Here is a 22,432-nt window from a genome sequence, read left to right on the forward strand (position 1 = left end):
TTAAAAAATTAAAATCTCAAAATCTGATTGAGGAATTATAATAGTAAGTGGTACACACGTTTATATATTGTTTTCTGTAAAATAAAAAATTAGTGTAAACATGTTTGCAAATTTCAAAATGTCACCGATATAAATTTTTCAGTACTCTGTATCTTGATAATTCTCAATTTTATCACATTACGTTTTTATTTTAAAAAGTTCTGGGCATTTTATTGTGAACAAAATGAGATATTAGTTCTGAAAATCAGTTGATAAATAACGAACTTATCACAGAAAATGTGACTTAATTTTTTGTCACATTTCATCCTATTAAATCAGATAATTGGTTTACAATGTCATTAATTGTGTGTGTGGGTGCGAACTCTTGCATTACTGATGAAGACATGTACGTACACACATAGTTTTATCAAGATGGAACATTAGATTTGATTAAATAATAGAAAGCTGCATCAACCCCTTGTGTACCGCCGGTATGTTAGTTAAATCTAGTTTTGAAGGTACAGTTTTATTTACTGTAATACATAATTTGTGCTAGATATTTAAAAAAATCAGAATATCTTAAAAGCGAAACGTTTAATTAAAAAAATTAAATAAAAAAGTAAATATAAATAAAATAAAATAAATGTAATAAATAAATTTTTTATAGTAGTATAAAAAAAAAGGTAGTTCGCTAGCCAACGATAAAATAAAACAATAATTTATAAAATTGTATCAGTCATACGACGATAAAAAAACTGTTTTGCAAAGCGAACTTTTAAGAGGTAATTATTTTTTTGTTTAATTTTTTTTTGGTAGCAGCGAGCTTCAAGTGAAAAGATTTGTCAGTCGCTGACTAATGCGACGTTGGGGGGAAGGAGAGAGGGGTGATGAACAAACGCAGGTGTCTTCCTTCGCGTCTGATCGGCTACCTTCGGACAGTACGATCACGCCATGGTACAGTTCAAATACAACTCTAAACCTAACGGTCATTATTGCTGTGCGAGTATATTAATAGCCCTATTTCTTATATAGACGTTCAATATAATTAAATTAAATCAAGATTTGTCGATTGTTTTACATTTATTACGTTTTATTTAAAATAATAATTAATTTTCTTTAATTTTAATAATTATATTAGAAATATTACGATAAAGTTTATCCGTTTTGTAAAGTAATTTATAAAAAAAAGATTTTGATATTACGTAATAACAAATCAAATTTTCCAGTTATATTTACAATTCGACCTCGTAACATTCTACAAGTGTATTTTAACGAGCGAAGAATATGTGCTAAATGAAATTATGACATTAAAAAAAGCCAAATTTTTTTTAGCAATTACATTAATTTATTTTTGAACTGTTAATACCAATTATTTAATTGATTTCAGAGTATGAATAATTTTTTGAAGATAAAATATTATTTTAACTAGTTTAACTAGTCATGCATCAAAAATCTTAACTAGAATTTTATACAGAAGAATTGAGAGGAGAGTGGAAGAAGTGTTAGGAGAAGACCAATTTGGTTTCAGGAAAAGTATAGGGACAAGGGAAGCAATTTTAGGCCTCAGATTAATAGTAGAAGGAAGATTAAAGAAAAACAAACCAACATACTTGGCGTTTATAGACCTAGAAAAGGCTTTCGATAACGTAGACTGGAATAAAATGTTCAGCATTTTAAAAAAATTAGGGTTCAAATACAGAGATAGAAGAACAATTGCTAACATGTACAGGAACCAAACAGCAACAATAACAATTGAAGAACATAAGAAAGAAGCCCTAATAAGAAAGGGAGTCCGACAAGGATGTTCCCTATCTCCGTTACTTTTTAATCTTTACATGGAACTAGCAGTTAATGATGTTAAAGAACAATTTAGATTCGGAGTAACAGTACAAGGTGAAAAGATAAAGATGCTACGATTTGCTGATGATATAGTAATTCTAGCCGAGAGTAAAAAGGATTTAGAAGAAACAATGAACGGCATAGATGAAGTCCTACGCAAAAACTATCGCATGAAAATAAACAAGAACAAAACAAAAGTAATGAAATGTAGTAGAAATAACAAAGATGGACCACTGAATGTGAAAATAGGAGGAGAAAAGATTATGGAGGTAGAAGAATTTTGTTATTTGGGAAGTAAAATTACTAAAGATGGACGAAGCAGGAGCGATATAAAATGCCGAATAGCACAAGCTAAACGAGCCTTCAGTAAGAAATATAATTTGTTTACATCAAAAATGAATTTAAATGTCAGGAAAAGATTTTTGAAAGTGTATGTTTGGAGTGTCGCTTTATATGGAAGTGAAACTTGGACGATCGGAGTATCTGAGAAGAAAAGATTAGAAGCTTTTGAAATGTGGTGCTATAGGAGAATGTTAAAAATCAGATGGGTGGATAAAGTGACAAATGAAGAGGTATTGCGGCAAATAGATGAAGAAAGTAGCATTTGGAAAAATATAGTTAAAAGAAGAAACAGACTTATAGGCCACATACTAAGGCATCCTGGAATAGTCTCTTTAATATTGGAAGGACAGGTAGAAGGGAAAAATTGTGTAGGCAGGCCACGTTTGGAGTATGTAAAACAAATTGTTGGGGATGTAGGATGTAGAGGGTATACTGAAATGAAACGACTAGCACTAGATAGGGAATCTTGGAGAGCTGCATCAAACCAGTCAAATGACTGAAGACAAAAAAAAAAAAAAAAAAAAAAAAAATATTATGTAATATATTACAAATCTTTTTTTCAAAACATAATTAAAATCATTTTAAGATAATTAAAATCAAAGAAGAAGTTCAAATTAACCGACATTAAGAATTACAGAAGTCTCACCTCTTCTTTTGAGAGACAGGCTGACAGTCGTATTCCTTATTTGATTAAATCGTTTCTGAACTATCAGATTAAGGTTTTCAATACTGTGAGGGCTGCAGTAGAATCAATAATGTTTTTTAAACTACTCCAAAGGTAAAATCCAACAGTCGAATGATCTGGAAAGCAACGATACTGGCCCACTTCCTCCTATTTTTTTTCAGGATAGTTTTCAATCAAGTGATCTATTAAACCTTCGGAAATTTATCAAACGGAACTCTGATAACTTTTCTTATACATAATTTTTCAAAGAAGTATTTTAAGGCGCCATAAAGAGAGATAGAGAAAAATTTAGATGTTGTTTGAATGTTGTGTAAAATCTGGCTTAAATTGAAATTACCTTCAAGAAAAACTTATGACAAAAGTTCTGGCGAAAAATCTGCCAATACTACTTTTGTTTAGAACAAATAAAATTCAAAAATTAGTTATTTTCTCTTTAATGATATTTAATAACGGGTTTTTTTTAGTTTAATAATCGCATTTGATTAAGGACACGGTTCTCCTGAATTTAGAATGAATAAATAGTATAAAAAAGAATTCTAATTAATAAAAGTATTGTTTTATTTATCATTTCCTTCGTTTCAGAACATATACAACTTCAACAATATTTTTAATAGATAATTCTTTGAGCTACTACCGATTACTCCTTGGAGAAAATAAGAATTATTTTATTTCAGTTACAATTTTGGCTCATTTGTTTGTTATTTATTAAATTTCACCCGCGGTTAACTACATGCATATACAAAAGGTTTGTATCTAAAATATTTAAATTTATCATTTTTATGTATTTTCAGGTGTTAATGAATCATCTCATAAATCATTAAACACACTGAGCGACATAAATTGTAAAGAAAAATAAATAATTTCTGGACCGAACTAAAGCATTATTTAAACTGAAATTTAAAAAGTAAAACGTTTAGTGATATGATTTAAAGAAAATACAAATTTTGTCAGAATTTTATTTCATACGCTTAAAATTTAGATCATTTTCCTCAATTGTCTTTATAACATCTCCTCTTTTCTTGAATGTCAGAAAATAGATTATTTTAATAAAGAAAATTTTTTCTTATTATTAGAAATATTTTCTCAGAATTTCGCATTTCTAGTAGAATTTATATTAGCAAAGAGACCAGTGTGGATGCATGTAATCGTGTTATTATATATGTCTTCTTAAAAATATTGGCATCTCTCTTAAATTTAGTCGTTCAATTAAAAGTTTAAGGAAATAATTTAATCTAAAGATAAGAAAAAAAATAAGGTCAACGTAAATTTTTATATCGGTATTTTAAGTTTTTTTTTCACACAATTTGCAGTACCGCTACGTGTTCTTTAAGAAAGATAAAGTGTGTTAGGATATTTATTTATTCTGTTAAATTTATTATTAGTAACATAATGTAGTTAAAATTTGTTTATACACAGCCTACTAAAACATAGAAAATATACTTCTTAAAGTTGATAACAGTTCTTTATTGGAGATCATCCTTCTACCAGTCTTATTTTGAACCGCATTATAGAGAGGTCAAACTAAACTTTTTAATCCTGTATTATGTTAATATCATTTTCTCTTTTGTCCTCGACAAGCATATTTAAAACTATTTACGTCCATTTCTTCTATCTTTTTGATGGATATAAGCTATCGCCTTTAAATTGAATAAAAATAAATATTAATTAAAATGAAGAGTAAGAATGAAGAAAGTAGTTTTATGCTTGTATCAAATAGTGAAAATATATACTTAATAAACAATGTTACAAATTAAAAAAAGGATTAAAATAAATAATTTTCTTTATAAATATAATTATAAAAGTAAAAATAAATATATCATTTATACGGAAATTATTACAAGTATAATTAAAGGAAACAAAAGTTAAGAATTAAAGTTTAATTTAATTCGGCGAAAAATTTTAAGAAATAAACTTTACGGAATATTTTTTCTGTATTAAATTTCTTAAAAAGTCATGTTTTAAGATTTTTTTAATTGGAAACTTAATAATGTAAATTCACGACAAACCTGAAAAAGCGAGCTTTTAAAAACCAATTTTTTGGTTTAACGATAATTTTCGCAGGATACAGTCCTGGGATTCCTTTTTCTTTTTTAATTTTTTGTATAATACTGTACATAAATAAATAATTTTGCTAAACAATTTTATGTAGGCAAACTTTCCGTATATCTTTATCTGACTTTAGAAGAGAAACAAACGGAAAAAAATTTAAAAAGGTAGTTAAAAAATAATTTCTCCTGGCTTTATTATTTTGTTAATAAAGTAAATAGACAGCGTTTGACTAGAAATATTTAATTTTATATAAAAAGTATTAATACTTTGTAATGTTTTATAATAATGATTTTAATAAAAAAATTTAAAAAAATAACCCACACATCTATAACAAATGTCATTGAATACAGTGTTTTCCTTCTTATACACTTAATACAAAAGCTTTATTGTGTGTATTATATACACGTATTATGAATCTGTAGCAAATATTAATACTGTAATACAATTATTTCTTTTATATAAAACTTATTTACTTACATACAAGCTTTACTTATTTACAACAGAAGTCATTGTGTACAGTTTTCCTTCTTAAATTATTTATAAAACTGAGCAAACGCGCGCAAAAAAAAAAATAAATAAATTTGTATACTAAAGAAACACAAGAAAAAACCAATAAATAATATACTGCCAAGGTTTGCCTGCGTGGGAATTGCCAGCCGTTGCGAAAAAATAAATATATATATATATATATAGAATGACGTATACTAAGAAAAACCCCAGAGTCCAGAAAAACAAACGATGGTTGAAAATTAGAAAACAAAAGGGTGCTTAGCAAAAACTTAGGATTCAAAAGGATCCAGAAGAAGGAGAAGGAATCCGCTAACTTATAGCGGTCGGAAGAAACAAGGAAGCGGCTTGCAAAAATGGAGTATTGGAAAGCTAAAAAATTATCCAGAAAATAACCATTCTACTTAGACCAACAGTCACTGGAGTCGAAAATACATTAGGATTTTTTCTTTTTGATACCTATATACTGACATTTATTTTTAATAATTCCTTTTAATCAAATTATTACAACTATTTAACAACGAAAAAATTGAATAATGTTTAGATTTATATTATTTTACAAACAATTATTGAGAATTTTCAAAGTATTCTGGTGAGGAGAGTCTAGGATTGAACAGAACAGAAAAAGTTTATTACTCATTATACATATTTGGGTCTCGCCAAGCCTTATCGGCAAGTGCCTATTCAATACACTACAAATAAAATAACAGTGAGAAAAATACAAATACAGAAAAAGTACATTAATTATTACATAAAAAAAGAAAGGTAAAAACGAATTAATATCTACTACAAGTTTAACGTAAAAGAAAAAAATAAAGTTGTGTATTTTAAAAAACAATGTACTACTATGTTTATAACAAAAATACTATTAATTATGAAATCTATTTAGTAGCGTCGTAAAGTGGTTGCCGTAAAAATATGTATTAAGTCGTAAAAAAATATTAAACGATTGAACTCTATTGCTTTAAGATTAACAAATATTTTAGATATTTTCAGTTCAGATGCTAGGCATCGAAATCTTCTTTCTTAAAAACACATTAAAATTTGTCACATCTTTTGTTAAAATATCATACAAAATGGGAAAAAAACTTTTTTCATTTTTTTTTTTGTTTAACCCTCGGGTAACCGTTAGGTTTTGCTTCAGAGGATGACAGGAATGATTTGTAGCTTGTGTAAAAATTCCATGCCTGAACGGGATTCGAATCCGGTCGCTCCAGACACTAACACACGCGCCTCGGAAACCGTAAAAAATTATATTATTTATAAACAACAAATAGATTTTTATACCTAGTTTGATGAATACTTTTTTTTTTAGTTTTGAATTGATTATTTGATTCTGGTTTTATATTCAATTTTAAATCGTTACAAGTTTGTTTGAGTTTGTTTTACAACCGATACAAAATTATAAGCAAATTCCGGTGTAAGATCTTTGTCAGAACCCAAAAATCTCAAGTATACTATCAACGGGTGAACGGAAGAACCTAAGAGGTGATTCATCGAATGAAACCCTAAGTAATTGTAGGTCCTGTAAGCTAGGAGGCTCGCCACTGATCTTACCTTGCACTGTGCCCCTAACTCAGTCGGGAACTATAAATCACTGGCAAGCATAAAGTGACCCTCAGAAGATTAAAAACCTTCTGAGATTTAATGGATCAAGAATTAATTTTTAACATCAGTGAAAAAGGTAGAACGCTGTAAAATTAATAAATATGGAAAGTTGTTATGTACGAGGATTGAATACCAAAGTAAAAGAATTCCTCAAGTAGTGATGGTACCTAAGCCAGGCAAGGCAGTGCATGAAGTATCTTCGTACAGACCAATAAGGTTACAACCTATTCCGTCTAACAAACTCTAAAGGTTATTCTTTCAGAGATTGTGGTCTGTATTAGAGGAGGGACTAGTGATTTTTGACCGCTCGTTCGATTTTGGTATGAACATTTCACCATTACCAAAAAGTCAAAGGATCATTCTGTCGTCACATACTGCTTGGAAGAGAAAAAGTTCTATTTAGTTTCCTTTCTAGATACTGAGCAAGAATTTCAGAAGGTTGTCTCGTCTGGTCTACAAACTAAAAAGAAATCTCCTCAAAAGTTTCATTTAAACTATATATTTAGTTAGACAGAATTTTGTAAATACAAAGAGGAATTATCTGCATTCTGTGATACTTACTCTGGTGCTTCTCAGGGCTAGTGCTTGGGCTATCCTCTGCTCAATCTTCACTGCTCAATATGTGCCTTTCAGTCACAGATATTACCATTATTCCATCGTATGCTGACGACATTTCAACTGTGTATGTCGATAATAACCCAACTAAAATCTAGACTAAGTTACAATCTGGGTTAGACTTCTAGCCGAACGGTTTAAGAAATGAAAAATGAACGTCAATCAAGCGATATCAACTCACATGACATTCCCGATAAGAAGAGGCGACTGTCCGGGAATCCATTTAAATGGAAGTTATATCCGCCGAGCTGAAAGTGTACAGTAATAGGTATACATCTAGATCATCATTAACATGGAAGGTTCACACTAAAGAAAAAATTGGATATTAAATTTAAGGTGCTGGTTTTAGGCAGGAAATCGCAAACAACCCTATCTAATAAGCTACTTTTATAAAATGTGATTCCAAAACCGATTTGGACTTGCGGAATCTAACTCTGGGGTACGGTGAGTACCCGCAAATTATAGATTATTCAGAATAAATTAATGTTCCAGAATAAATTAACGAGAAACATTACACAGGCAACATGGTTCGTACGCAACAATGAAATTCAGGAGTCTTTACGGTTAACGTGCGATCGAAAGCAAAACGATCTATTTGCAAATAAGTATAAAATAAGACTTAATAACCATGCAAACTATCTAGCTCATAACCTGTATGACAACGGGCAAGATGTAAGGCGGATAAAGTGGATTCATATATTGGAAATTGGAACATATTAGCGCTTCTCTTTTTTTAATAGGCTTCCTCTTCTACTTTTTTTTTAATAGGTTCTTTTCTTTAATGGATTTTTTTTAAGGGCTTCTTTTTTTTAATTGGCTTCTCTTCTTAATCTGTGCATCATCATTGTGTTTATTTTATATTTTTTATCATTTAAGTTTCTACAGTTATTTGATTCTACGTTCTATTATTATTTTCTGTTGTACATAATTATATTATAATTTTACTTATAGTACATAACACAATTATGATTTGTAATTCATGTATGGAGGACTTTATCAATGCTTTTGTTATCTTTGATTTACTGTTGATGTTTGTAATGCAATTGAGGTGTTTCATGGGAAACTTCTTTATAAACTGATTATTATCATAAAATTTATTAAGGTTTCTAGTCTATGAACCTAGAATCATTGTAATATAGATAAAATCAAAACCTAAACCGACAACGATTGTTAACATCTATATGCCTACAAGCGCCTATGATGACGATGATGAGGTAGAGTGTGTATACGAAGAGATTGATGAAGCCATTAAACACGTAAAAGGAGATGAAAATTTAATAATAGTTGGAGATTGGAATGCAAGCATTGGAAAAGGCAAGGAAGCAAATATAGTGGGTGAATACGGGCTGGGCAAAAGGAATGAAAGAGGGGACCGACTTAGAGAGTTTTGTACGAAGTATAATTTAGTAATTGCCAACACCCAATTTAAAAATCATAATAGAAGAATATACACTTGGAAAAAGCCAGGCGATACTGCAAGGTATCAGATAGATTATATCATGGTTAAGCAAAGATTTAGAAATCAACTCGTTGACTGCAAAACTTACCCTGGAGCAGACATTGATAGCGACCATAATTTGGTGATAATGAAATGTAGATTGGGGTTTAAAAACCTGAAGAAAAGGTGTCAGATGAATCGGTGGAATTTAGAGAAGCTTGAGGAAGAGGAGGTAAAGAAGATTTTTGAGGAGGACATCGCAAGAGGTCTGAGTAAAAAAGATAAGGTAGAAAATGTAGAAGAAGAATGGGAGAATGCTAAAAAGGAAATTCTTAAATCAGCATAAGCAAAGTTAGGCGGAATAAAGAGAACCGGTAGAAAACCTTGGGTTTCAGACGATATATTACAGCTAATGGATGAACATAGAAAATATAAGAATGCTAGTGATGAGGAAAGTAAAAGGAACTATCGGCAATTAAGAAATGCTATAAACAGAAAGCGCAAACTGGCGAAAGAAGAGTGGATTTAAGTTAAGTGTTCAGAAGTGGAAAGAGAAATGAACATTGGTAAAATAGACGGAGCATACAGGAAAGTTAAGGAAAATTTTGGGGTACATAAATTAAAATCTAATAATGTGTTAAACAAAGATGGTACACCAATATATAATACGAAAGGTGAAGTCGATAGATGGGTGGAATATATTGAAGAGTTATACGGAGGAAATGAATTAGAAAATAGTGTTATAGAGGAAGAAGAGGAAAATAAGGAGGATGAAATGGGAGAAGCAATACTGAGATCTGAATTTAAGAGAGCATTAAAAGATTTAAATGGCAGAAAGGTTCCTGGAATAAACGGAATACCTGTAGAATTACTGCGCAGTGCAGGTGAGGAAGCGATTGATAGATTATACAAACTGGTGTGTAATATTCATGAAAAAAGGGAAGTTCCGTCAGTTCCGTGTCCTGCCCCCCCCCCCTTCACAGAGCAGGACACGTACTCAAACAACTACTCAGCTCCGGAGATACACGATGAAAATTTTCAGGAACTATTGAATCAACTGGAGAAAGCAGCTTGGCAAGCATTACAAAATTTTACTCAGAGATTTTGGGGAAATCGAAAGACGGAAAATTACCGTGATATTTTCAACGATCTTATAATATCTTATAAATATGCGGGTTAAAACATGTCCTTAAAAGTACGCTTCCTGTACTCGCACCTAGATTTCTTCCCGGAAATCTTGGACCAGTGAGAGATGAGCAAGGAAAACACTTTCATCACGAGTTTTATCTATGGAAAAGTGGTATCAAGACAAATGGGATTCTAATATGCGGGCTATTATTGTTGGGCCACAGCGAAATATAGCAGAAAACCATCATTTCTTGCTTTCTAGGTGGCTCAAATGTTTGAATATTATGTAGTTAAGAATGCAGAAAGTGTTAAAATGTTTGAAAATATAAATGCCTGTATCTCGGAAACCCTGCGTGATGAGGGAAAACCAATATCATATTTGAATTCATAAGAAAAAATACTATCAGAATTAGTTTTCTTCTTGAGACAAAAAAAAAACTTTTTTCCCCCAGTGTAATATCAAATTTTGAACGATGTCGAAGGAGGTCCCGGGTTGTAATCTCGGTCAGGCATGACATTTTCATACGCTACAAAAATTTTCTTTCACTTCATCCTCTGAAATAATACCTTAGGTGGTCCTGGAGGTAAAAAAAACAAAACAGTTTTGGAGATTAAACAAATTTTATGTGCGAAATAAATTTCTATATATTTTAGTATTGCCTGAAATTTATAAACCTAATCTTTTCATTCCCTCGTTTTAGAAAAATTGGAATATATTAGAAATACTGTATAACCTTTGAGAAATCATCAATATTTGAATGTTATTTTTGAAATTAACACTCTTTCAAAATATGTATTTCACTGCATAGATTTTGAAATTAAATTTTACTGCTGTTATACTTTTACCAACTGATTATTTATTTTATTTTTAATAATTAATTACAATCTATATGATTATATTTTATTGTTTCTTCCTGAAAAAAGAAAATTTTATACATAATAATGCATTGTTTTCGTAAAAATATTGTAGAATTGTTCACATTTTTATGTAATCTTGTAATAATTTTAATTCTACCTTTCTGTGTTCCACAAAAAATATTATATTCAATTGTCTTAAAGATATTAAAAAATTCTAACCGCATATTTTCATAAATTCTGAATCAAATTATTTTTAACCACCAAAAATACTCATTGCCTTATATATATTTACAAGGATATTGTATTTATTTCTAGGTATTTATTTTTTTGATTATAAAAATATCAATATTTCCAATAACATGAACTATTTTGATTTTTATTCTTCTTGATTTATTTCACTTTTTGAGATAATAAAGCGTTGATTGTTTAAAAAATAATTAATTTACTTTTAATAATAATCCGAGTAATATAAAACGTAGCTAATAAAAGAGGATTTTGAAATCTGTTTATCTTACTTTTATTCAAACTACAAACTATCATATCGATATAAATATTAATTATACATTTTTACCCAGATTCATTATATTTTTTTTTTCTAATGTGAACGTTTCCTTATAAGAAAAAATAATTAATTTATACTTTAGTGCAGTGAAGTTTGTAGATTATTACTCAAGTAACAGAGAACGTATACAAACAAAAACAATAATGTTTAATAATCTATATGTATTTCATTTTTTTAAATTTATATTTTTACTTATTAACTTGAATAATGCTGGTAAGTGTGTATTATGTAATATTCGTGTAAGTTATTGAAAATTATATTTTTATTATTTTTATTTATTTAAAAAATCAAAGGAATTTTACGATTCTGTCTAGAATAAAAAATTTCATTTTCTATCAATATATTAACACTTTTTCACACAGTTTACAAAATATTATTGTATTTTGAACACTTTATTGCATTTTATTAATGAACAAAGAAAAAAATTACGTGATTTGATTTAATTAGTTGTATTTTTATGTACAATTCTTTTGTAAATATGAAATTGAGGTATTTAATCTCAGTAATCAAGCTAGGGATAAAAACAGGATATTTTTACCCATAAAACTATTTCCTGATTAAAAGAAAAAAAAAATACAAGTAGCTTATTACTATTACCATTTAACAATAACCATTTGTAAAAAAATAAAACTTGTCAGATAATTTAAATTCTATTGGTGTTCAGTCTGGATCCTACTTTATCCGTTTTTCCAGCTGTAATTACCAAAGAAATCACTAACGTCACACCTTAATTTGGGTCCCAAAAATTACAGTAGAGCTTCATTATCTTAAAATAACTTAAATCCAGGCGAATTTTTTCGCTAGACGTTCCTCGAAAAAAAAACTGTTTCCAGATATATATTTTTATGCAATTTGTTCATTATTTTCACCAGAAGAAAATTTCAAGAAAGTTTCTACATTTCTTTGTGGACATATATATATATATATTTTGTTTCTTTTTTTCAGAAGAGATTACACTAACTAATCACATATATGAGGATACTGCATTACTAATGCCAAAAACTCTTAAGAGTATAACTCAACAAATATTTGAAAATGGAAATATAGCGGATAAAATTTTAAACTTTTATACGCCAGTATTTGCAAATAGCACACTATGTAGAGATGAGAGTGAAATGTATAAAAATTCTTTAAAAAACTTTGATTCATGGGCTGTTAAGAGTAAGTATTAATTGTTCGGACATAATTATTCAAAAAAATTTGCAAATATTTTCTTTTGCTTAGTATGAACTACCTCACCGATTGATAAAAAAGTATATAAAATATTTCTCGTTATATATTATTTTTCGAACACAGTATTAATGAAACAAATATAAAAATAATACCAATTATAAAAAATTAAAGACTCTTTATATATATATATATATATATATATATATATATATATATATAGATGAATATGAACTTAAATATAATTTACTTAAGTTTATTTCCCCCTTGATTGGATAGAATAAAATATGATAGAAAGACATACTTTATTTAAAAATATTATCTTTATTAATTTCTTGCGTTAACCAGTCAACTATACAAACTTGTAAATTAAAAACACTATATTTCACTTAGAATTCTCTAAGCTTCTTTAGGTAACAATACACATCAAACAAAATTCACTTACACACAAATTATCTTAAAGAATTAATTTATAAATTATTTATGTTAATTTATACAATCAGAGAATTAATTACAAACTAATTGTATTAAGTTCAATTAGTACGTACGGGAATTTTCTATGTTGTGTGTATGAATGTGCATTTTTACCTGAGGGAGCTTGGAGAATTCTAAGTGAAACGTTGTGTTTTTAATTTATAAGTTTGTATAGTTGACCGGTTATCCCATAAAATTAACAAAGGTAATATTTTTAAGTAAAATATATCAGTTTTATAATATACATATATATATATATGGAATGTTCCAACATAACTCTGGAACGCCTGAAGCAATTTCAACAAAATTAAGTAACATTATGTCTTTCTATCTAGGGAAAAAATACTAAGGAGGTAAGGCACCCTAGTTGCTGTGGGTCTCTATAGCTGTATTGGGGGGGGGGGGTGATTAGTGACATTCCCGATGACATTTTTTAAATTTTTAGTCGAATAGAACGAATAGATCTCTACATAACTGTTAAATAAATATTACAATGTATATATGAAATATTTAACTAAATAAAACATATATTGTACCTACACTTACTAAAATTTGTAAATAAGATTCATTGATCTTACACTATTGTTATATTTTATTCCTTTTCCTGTCTAAAAGAATATTGAAATAAATAAATACCTGGGAAAAGCCGAGTAATCAGCTATTTGTATGTAAATTTCTAAAAAAGATGCTTACAATTAATTCTTTCTTTTGCTACGAAATTTAAAATGTTTATAAAGACTGCATTAAAAAGATTACATTACGAGACTAGAAGTAAATAATTAACGTTTTGTAACGGTACGGAACACTAGATTTAATTTATTTTCAGAATATTTATATTTCTATAAATCCATTTTTATGTGACTATATCATGCAACTTAATCTAATTCTTGTGGTTACAAATTTTTAGCGCATTATTTAGTGTGCTATTTGTAAAAATCGAAAACGATTAACTGAAATTAAAATAGCATACAATGATTGTGTATTAAAAAACTGTTTTCCGGCAAGGATACAATGAATCCTGTGTGTTGGTCTATATAATTTCGACAAGCGGTATTAAAACTTAGCTTTATTTATCAATTTCTAAAAATATTCAGATTTTGTATTTATTCCCTGCTAATGAATACACTTTTATTACTATTTTTTTATTATCTACAATATGGAATATAGTTAATTAATTCAAAATTTAAATTACTACTAAAAGAACTCATTATTGATGTCAACACCTTTGATATAAATCATTATTTTCCCGTACAAGTTTATTAAATGATAATTAAAATTACTTTTTCCTAAAATTACACATCATTTATGTTAACTTACACTGACTTCATATAATTTAAAATAATCGCATACAGTTTTCATTGAATATTTTAATTCGAATCTTTAGAAATCACAAAATAATAAAAAAATTCATAAAATAATTAATTGTAGTTGACGTGCTACATATTTTAAATGATCTGCAATTATCTTATTAGCGATCAGTTTACTTCGTGTTCCATTATCTCTCATCTTTACGCCAATAATCCTTCTATAAAGATAATACAATAATTCTAGAAATTTCTGCTCCCCTGTTACTTGGTTTCTGGTCTAATTGGCGAGTTCTTATAAATATTTTTATAGCGGGCGGTATATTACTGTGCATGTAGGCTGACGGCTAGCTTGGCGGGCGTTATTAATTTGACAAGTACAGGGGTAAATTGGAATCTATCCATAAAAGGTGTTGCATTAGCGTAGCGGCCGTTTGTAGGACGGTGTGCAGAGAGGCGGTTGAGGTGATTGCTGGATTCCCGCCGGTAGACTTGATGTTTGTGGCGTAGCAGAACTAGGGAACTGAGAACACTCCCATTAGAGGAAAGGAAGCGTTCTGCTAAAGAACTAGAAGAAGAGATCGCACAAACATGGCCGGAGCGGTGGGACCGAGCCACGACGGGCAGGTAGACCCACCGCCTGATTGGGGGCATCAGGGGTGGTGCCGGAGGACCCATTTCACGCTGAGTTTTGAGTAAACACAATTCCTGGCTGGTCATGGGTGATTCAGGTCTTATTTGTATAGATTCATCCAACTCTTTTAGAAAAAAAAAAAAAATAATAAATAGATAAAAAAAAATAAAAGGCTAACATGTTTTCGTAAAGGAATGACTATCTAAATATTCCACCCATTCTATCTCTCTTGCACGAAAAGTGCAAAGCTATAAGGTGCCGCTATAACAGCTATTTTTCTAATATAATCTGTTACGTAACAGTAGGCAACGTATTTATTCACTCCCAAATTTAAGGTTATTTATTGTTCTAGCGACTATGATAGGGAGATTAACCCATCTAAATAATGAAATTTCATGAAATATTTGAAAAAAATTTGTCCACTAATCATTGGTTTTTGTGTTCACCTATATTAGTCTGTTATTAGCCTGTGTTCAGGCTAATATTAGTTCTATTATTAGCCTGTGTTCAGGCTATATTAATCAATGACATCATATTAACATGCTTTTCTCTGATTAACCTCTGTTTGAAATATTATTAACATGCCGAAAAAGCATACGATAGTACATTACTCACTCCATAAACATTTATGTCACAAGAAAACTCTCTTCATATGAATTATACAAATTTTTAGAAATATTTTACAAATCTCCAAGTAGTAATTAAGTATAAAAATAAATGTTAGATTACAAACACCTTAAATTTTTTTTCTCTTATCCTTTACATTTTACATTTTCGTAATGATCTCCTCATTATATGCAATACATAAATAAATTTTATATTTCAAATATAATTAAAATCTGGGGAGATATGTGTGCCATTTAATTCCCTGATTTATAAGTAGTTGTAAATAGTTTAAATCATATTTAAAAAGATTACATAAATAGAGTTATTTCCGTTAACTAAAGAAATTATTGGATCTATTATATTTTGCATGCTTTCACTTATAATTGGTTTTGAGGAATAATATGAAGTTTTATATAAAACTGTATTTATATAAACATATAGTAAACAAAAATAAGTGTAAACTATTTTTATTTATTGTACATATTTATATATTAATATTCGATTTAATATATCTTTTGATTTGTAAAATATTAACCATATAAAGTTTTTTGGCATCTTCAAATTAATAAGAGGTATTTTGGCAAATAATATAATGTTATATACAAATTACTATTTACATAAATAAATAGTAAATATATATAAATGTATATTTTTATTTTTGTCGCATTTATTTCATACATCCATAATTGTTTTACGTGATTTTTTTTATTTGTAGATTTTTGTATATAAAGATATTTTGATTTCAATTGTTGATTAATTAAAATTCTTTGAAAGTTGCAAATGATAATTTTGCATGCTAATAGAATGTTTATTTACTCATATGAATGTTCATTAGTCATATGCATGCGGAACATATACTCATATATGCGGAAATTTCATATGTGATGACCAAATTCATTAGTACGAAATATAAAATAACATTAAATTCTGGGTAAATATAAAAATCTGCGGCAGTTTTAACCGTAAGAAACAAAGTAATTTCACCCCTAAATGAAATAACTGGAAAATACGAGTATCATGTTGATAATTTTTTATGGTGAATAAAACCAGAAATTAAGCAACAGTACAACACCATTATGATGTAATGTATATACTTAAAACTGAAAAAGTTTTGTTTTTTTTTTAATTGATTTTATATTAACTATTATATTTGTAGCTTATTTTATAATGTAGTGTAGTATTAGGTTCACTCACTGAGATAAATTTTGTTTGATTTACAACGTAATGGGTTTTAGTACTATGTTTTTTTTTTTTGAGGTTTTCAGGGGCTTTGACTAATTTGGTCAAAGAAAGAATAAAAAAGGTTCAGTGATTCACATTCTCATGAATATAAAAGGTCAAAAATTACATATTTCTATAACTTCCAATCAAAAAAAATTACTTCCTAGGCTTTCCTTTCGTCATTCTTTCTTGCACCGTTTCTCCATTCTTCTAACGGCCTCAACCTCTGATGACAGCGTATCTGAGGCCACAGACATGACATCGTCTTCCTCTCTTTCCGATGCCAGCGACGTTCTGCGGCTGACGTCAGGAGACAAAATCTTCGTTGGTGCAGTTACCATCGTTGCCATTGAATCTAAACTAGCAAGCGATGCACTTTCCGCGGCTGATGAGCTGGATTCTATATCTACTGCAGTGCTGGGTCCAGCTAAAATAGATGCTCTCACTGAAGCTGTTCTTTGAGCTTTTGGAGGCTCCATTGTTGCAGTTTTTATATCATCTTTATCTGGTGCTTTCTCGATAGTAACATGCACCTCCATTTCGGTAGACTCGGATTTTCATGTCACAATTTCTTTAGGCTTGTGACTAGTCCACGGAGTGATCTGTTTCTCTTTGTCAGATAAGTCAAGATTTTTAATTTTTACGCTAGTTGGTGGCTTTATAATTGCAGATTTGGCTTGATTTTTAAACGGCGCTGGTGCGTCTCTCATGTCAACGGCGTCAGTCCGGGGATGAGCCGTCTCATTTTTACTTTGTTTTCTCTGATGAGTCGACTCAATCTTTGAATCAATGTTTCTTTCAATCACTGTCGCAAGACTTGGTGCCATCGTGCTAAGCAACTGCACCACATTAATTTTAGATGTGGAAGGGGCAGCCGCTGCTTCTGCATAAGAAGTCGATGGTCGTGGTGTACGCTGATTAACAATTTTCTTCGCTTCAGGATAACTGATTTTCTGAAGCGTTTTAACTTCCTGAATGGCTGTTTCTAATTTATATGTAGGGCAGTTCCTTGAACGACAGTTGTGATGCCCTTTACAGTTAACGCCGATTGGAGGGTCTTTACATGGGTCACCCTCGTGTGTTTTCTCTCACATATTTCCTGCGCTTCACATCTAGCTGCTATGTGTCCGAATTGTTGACACTTAAAACATCTCATCGGCTGCAGAATGAATGCCCGTACATCAAGCCGATGGATGCCAGCTCGTACCTTTTCAGGAAGGTTCGGCCTATTAAATGTTACAACATGCGAGGCCGAAGGAACAACTCCACTATTTCTTCGCATGGTTAGTCTACGACACTGAGTCACTACCTGACTCGACATTTCTTGTAGAATTTCTTCTTCTGTACAATTAAGAAGATCGCGACAAACAACAACTCCTCTGGATGAGTTAAGTGTGCTATGCGGTTGGACAGAAACGGCAAATTCACCGATCTTCTTCAACGCCTGAACTTTCTAGCTTTGCATGTCGTTGATGGTTTCGACATGTAATCCATTAAAAGTTTTACGAATTTCCTTAACAGGATCACCAGCACAATTTGTTATTTCTCTTGCGATTAAAAATGGACTAACTTTTTGAAAGTTTCCATTCTCCTTTGTAATAATTAAAAATCTTGGTTTGGGAGCAATGATTCCAAACAACGACTTTCTCAATTCCCTACTGATTTTGTCACCATCTCTCTTTCTTTTATCTGACTCCTTGCTCTTTTTCCTCTTCGCTTGTGGCGAATGGGAGGTTTCTAAACGAAGTGTTTACGTGCACCCTCTGCCACGTTAGTTTGTTCAATATTCATGAACATTTATCCCTTATGTAGCAAGGCTAGCCTCCGGGATACACCTCCACTCCAGGGCTACTACCTTGGAGGTCCGATCCGGTACTCCGGTGGAACCGGCATATGTCCTGGCAGAGAGCGGATGCGCAATCTCAGCACTGACTCCAGGCTCCTACTCACCGAAGCTTTCAGAGCTCCCATGCACAGACATACATGGGCACCATTGCTACATTCTTGCCATCGCAGGGGGCATGCGGACAACGGAAGGGTCTCCGTTACACCTGCAATAGCATTGATCCTGGCCGCCACATCGCCAGCAAAAGTGGTATGAGTCCATTTCCAAAATAGTTTATTATTCCATTTCCTGCAGTTAGCCGAAAAATCCAGTCCGTTTAGTGACCTGAAGTTGGAAACAGGTCAAACGTAAAAAAGCATAAACGAGGAATTTACTCGGAACCCCGTTAGCCAGCTATATGTAATGTACGTAAATACAGCTGTTGCCGCCCTGGACGTGGAACATAGATGTTATGTTCCGGACGTAGGGATTATCTACCTCAGGGCAGTACTATGTTATTATATTTTATTATCTTTTTTACAAGAATAATAATATATAGTATAAACTACTAAACAACTGAATAGGCACTGCTGTAATGCATCTAAAAATAATTTTTGAAATTATAGCCATCAATTTATACAATTTTTGACTTTTTATACAGTGTGGGATTCATCTGGTAAAATACCTTCGGGATTGATGCATGCACATTTCTATGACTTAGGAAATTTCCATGAATGTTTTGAAGTACCAGAAATAAGTCCATATGATGTGCAATATTGTACTATTGAAATAAAGAGCATCGGACCGATACGGAATACTGGTTTCGATTGGGTGAGTTTAAAACACAGATGTTAGTAAAATTTAAAATTATAACGTTAAATTGAATAATTTCAGGCAATTAAGATTGATATACTTCGGAAATTATTAGACGATGAGAAGAACCAAGATGTCTGAAAATTATATTTTCAGGTATCTTTCTTAAACAAATGCATCTGGGATTAAACGTTTTATCCTTACTTTCATTTCATTGTGGCACTGAAGGTTTTTATCAAAGACTGTAGTAATCATTTGATATATTTAAATTAAAATTTTAAATTGAATCTTAATGTTCTTAAAGTATCAAATATTACTGTTCATGAGATGTTATTTCTGTTTTTGCTGCAGACTTTATTTACAATCAGTTCCACATACAATAAAACAATACGTAGATTGGATTACAAAGCATGAAAGAGAAGGTTCATTGAAAACTCTCAAAAAGAATAGAACAATGAGTAGAGAAGAACAAGAGAACAATGAAAAGCATACCAACTAATAATAAAAGAAATAAAACAAAAAACAAATGAAATAACAACTTGAACTATAACATAATTAATAACCTTAAATAAGACGAATGTAATGAAATACAACAGAATATGAGAGGAGAATTCCCAAGTTAGGTTGACTAACTTGGGAATTTTCTTATCCAACATATGGAATCGTTTCAGCTGTTTAACATTCGTATTAATGACTAATACGTTCACAGCCATATGCTTTATTGAGAACAGCCTAAATAGTAGAGTTCGAACTGAGTCGAACTCTTGAAAGTGATGTTTCATGAAGGAATTGTCAAAATTTTTCCCATCAATAAATTTCAGTAGTCATTTTCATGACCTGATTTGTTGTACCATAAATTCAATATTCAATGCCAGATTCTTTAATTTATCTTCAAAATCATAATCACCGTTGTGGTCTACAGCCGCAGCATAAGACCGAGGAAGATTCTTGCCATAGACATCCGATTTCACAAATGATTTTCATACAATGTAGAAAAATTAGTGTTTACGTCTTTAAATTTTATTATTTCAGTGATGCCACAATTAGCGCAGTGATGCTCGCCAATTGGAGAAAAATTGCCTAACAGCCTTCTGATTAATTTTTTCATTAGTCTTTTCCATTTGTAAGTTTGTTCTTTCTGATTATGCAATAGTAAATCACTGGGAAGAGAAATACGCGACTCGTTTGGTGTGTATAGTATCGGCTCTAAAGTATTATGTTTTTTGGTCAACTTTATATATATATATTATCTCCATTAAATTTCTTCAAAATTATTTTTTAAAGTTCTACATGTTTAAGATTGAAGTACCTTTCTCAATACGTTTAGGTAAAAGGTTTTCCTACAAAACACTTGAAGTACATTTTCGGTACCCTATTTCGTTAAGAAAGGGTTTTAAAAACATGGGATGTTTAATATTTCTAAAAATCACAACTTTCGTTGTGACAGTAATTTTTGAAAAAATAAAAATGGTAGACTCTGACTAGAAAACACAGCGTCCACTACCCAAACCATTCTTTTAGAATTATTTTAATCAGAAATTGAGGCTATAAAATTTGCTTATTTATATTTTTTCTATTACAGGAAAATCCACGAGAATTAGTACTTGGAACATTGAGTCCAATAAGGCCTTCTCTGTATTTAGGTCGTTGTCTACCGGCGTCTTGTGATCAAAACGATTTACAAATACATTTTTCTAAAATACTAGAAAAATCAAGCTTATCCGTTTACATCGATAATTTTAGTTGTGTAGCGGAAAACGAAAATGAACGTTATATTTTACTAGAATGGATATTTATGTAAGTATGGGATTTGTCTTGTCAACGTCTATTTGAATAATTTTAATTTTCTTATTTAAAATTTCCCTACTGTAAACACATAAGACTTATCTAAATATCACTATATGAAAACAATAAAGAAATATTATTGCAATCTAAATATCACTATATGAAAACAATAAAGAAATATTATTGCAATATCGTAATTTTTTTATTAATATTTTTTAAGATGATAAGATTACATTTAAAAAACATTATTGAAACTTGTAATATTCCTTTTTTTTATTCTCACCATCAGACCCTCTGACTAAGGCCTTTAATACTAATGAATGGAATAGAATCAACAATGTTTTTTTAAATTACTAATAAGAGGGAAGTCAACAAGAACTACTCGGAAAACCTATCAAGCAACGATAATGGCCAATGGTGTTCTATTCATTTGTCACGAAATATTTTGTTCAGGAAATCTATTAAAGACCGGAAATTTTTAAATAAAATTCCGTATAATTTTTACGTATATATAACCTTTTAAAAATAAGAAAGAGAAAGGAAATAATTGTTTAAATATTGTGTAAATTCCGGCTTAAACTAAACATTTTTTTATAAAAAAATTGCGACAAATATTCTGGCGAGAAATCCGCTTATTCTTTTTTCATTTAGAACAAATAAATGTCTACTAGTTGTTATATTTTTGTTAAAGATTTTTAGTTAGGTTTTTCAGTTGAACAATCTCTTGTGCTTACGGACACCGTTCTCCTAAATATAGTATGATTAAATGGTATAATTAACAAATTTCTTTAATAAAATTTCTTTTCGGTTTCCTTTGTTTCAGGACGTATATAACTTTAACAGTCTTTTTGATAATTGCTTCAGCTATTATCGATTATTCTTTAAAATCAAATAACGATAACGGTAAGTGGTAAAAAAAATACATTTTATAAGAGTATACATTTTTCTATAATAAATATTGGTTTAGTATTAATATGACTGTTAATATAT

At 30.1% G+C, this 22,432-nt stretch overlaps 1 protein-coding gene across 2 annotated transcripts in view; it reads left to right on the plus strand.

Moving 5' to 3' along the window:
• Positions 1-11,703: 11,703 nt before the first annotated feature.
• The window catches only part of LOC142332011 (nose resistant to fluoxetine protein 6-like), a 38,084-nt gene continuing 27,355 nt past the window's right edge, over positions 11,704-22,432 (plus strand). For both annotated transcript variants that reach the window (XM_075378073.1, XM_075378072.1), the window contains exons 1-5: positions 11,704-11,823; positions 12,556-12,771; positions 19,506-19,675; positions 21,240-21,454; positions 22,266-22,345. In XM_075378073.1, coding sequence (XP_075234188.1) covers positions 11,754-11,823; positions 12,556-12,771; positions 19,506-19,675; positions 21,240-21,454; positions 22,266-22,345 — 751 coding nt within the window. In that variant the 5' untranslated portion in view covers positions 11,704-11,753. The remainder of the gene's footprint in view (positions 11,824-12,555; positions 12,772-19,505; positions 19,676-21,239; positions 21,455-22,265; positions 22,346-22,432) is intronic.

This window comes from Lycorma delicatula, chromosome 11 (assembly GCF_047948215.1).
Source record: "Lycorma delicatula isolate Av1 chromosome 11, ASM4794821v1, whole genome shotgun sequence".
In the NCBI taxonomy this organism is placed as follows: domain Eukaryota; kingdom Metazoa; phylum Arthropoda; class Insecta; order Hemiptera; family Fulgoridae; genus Lycorma; species Lycorma delicatula.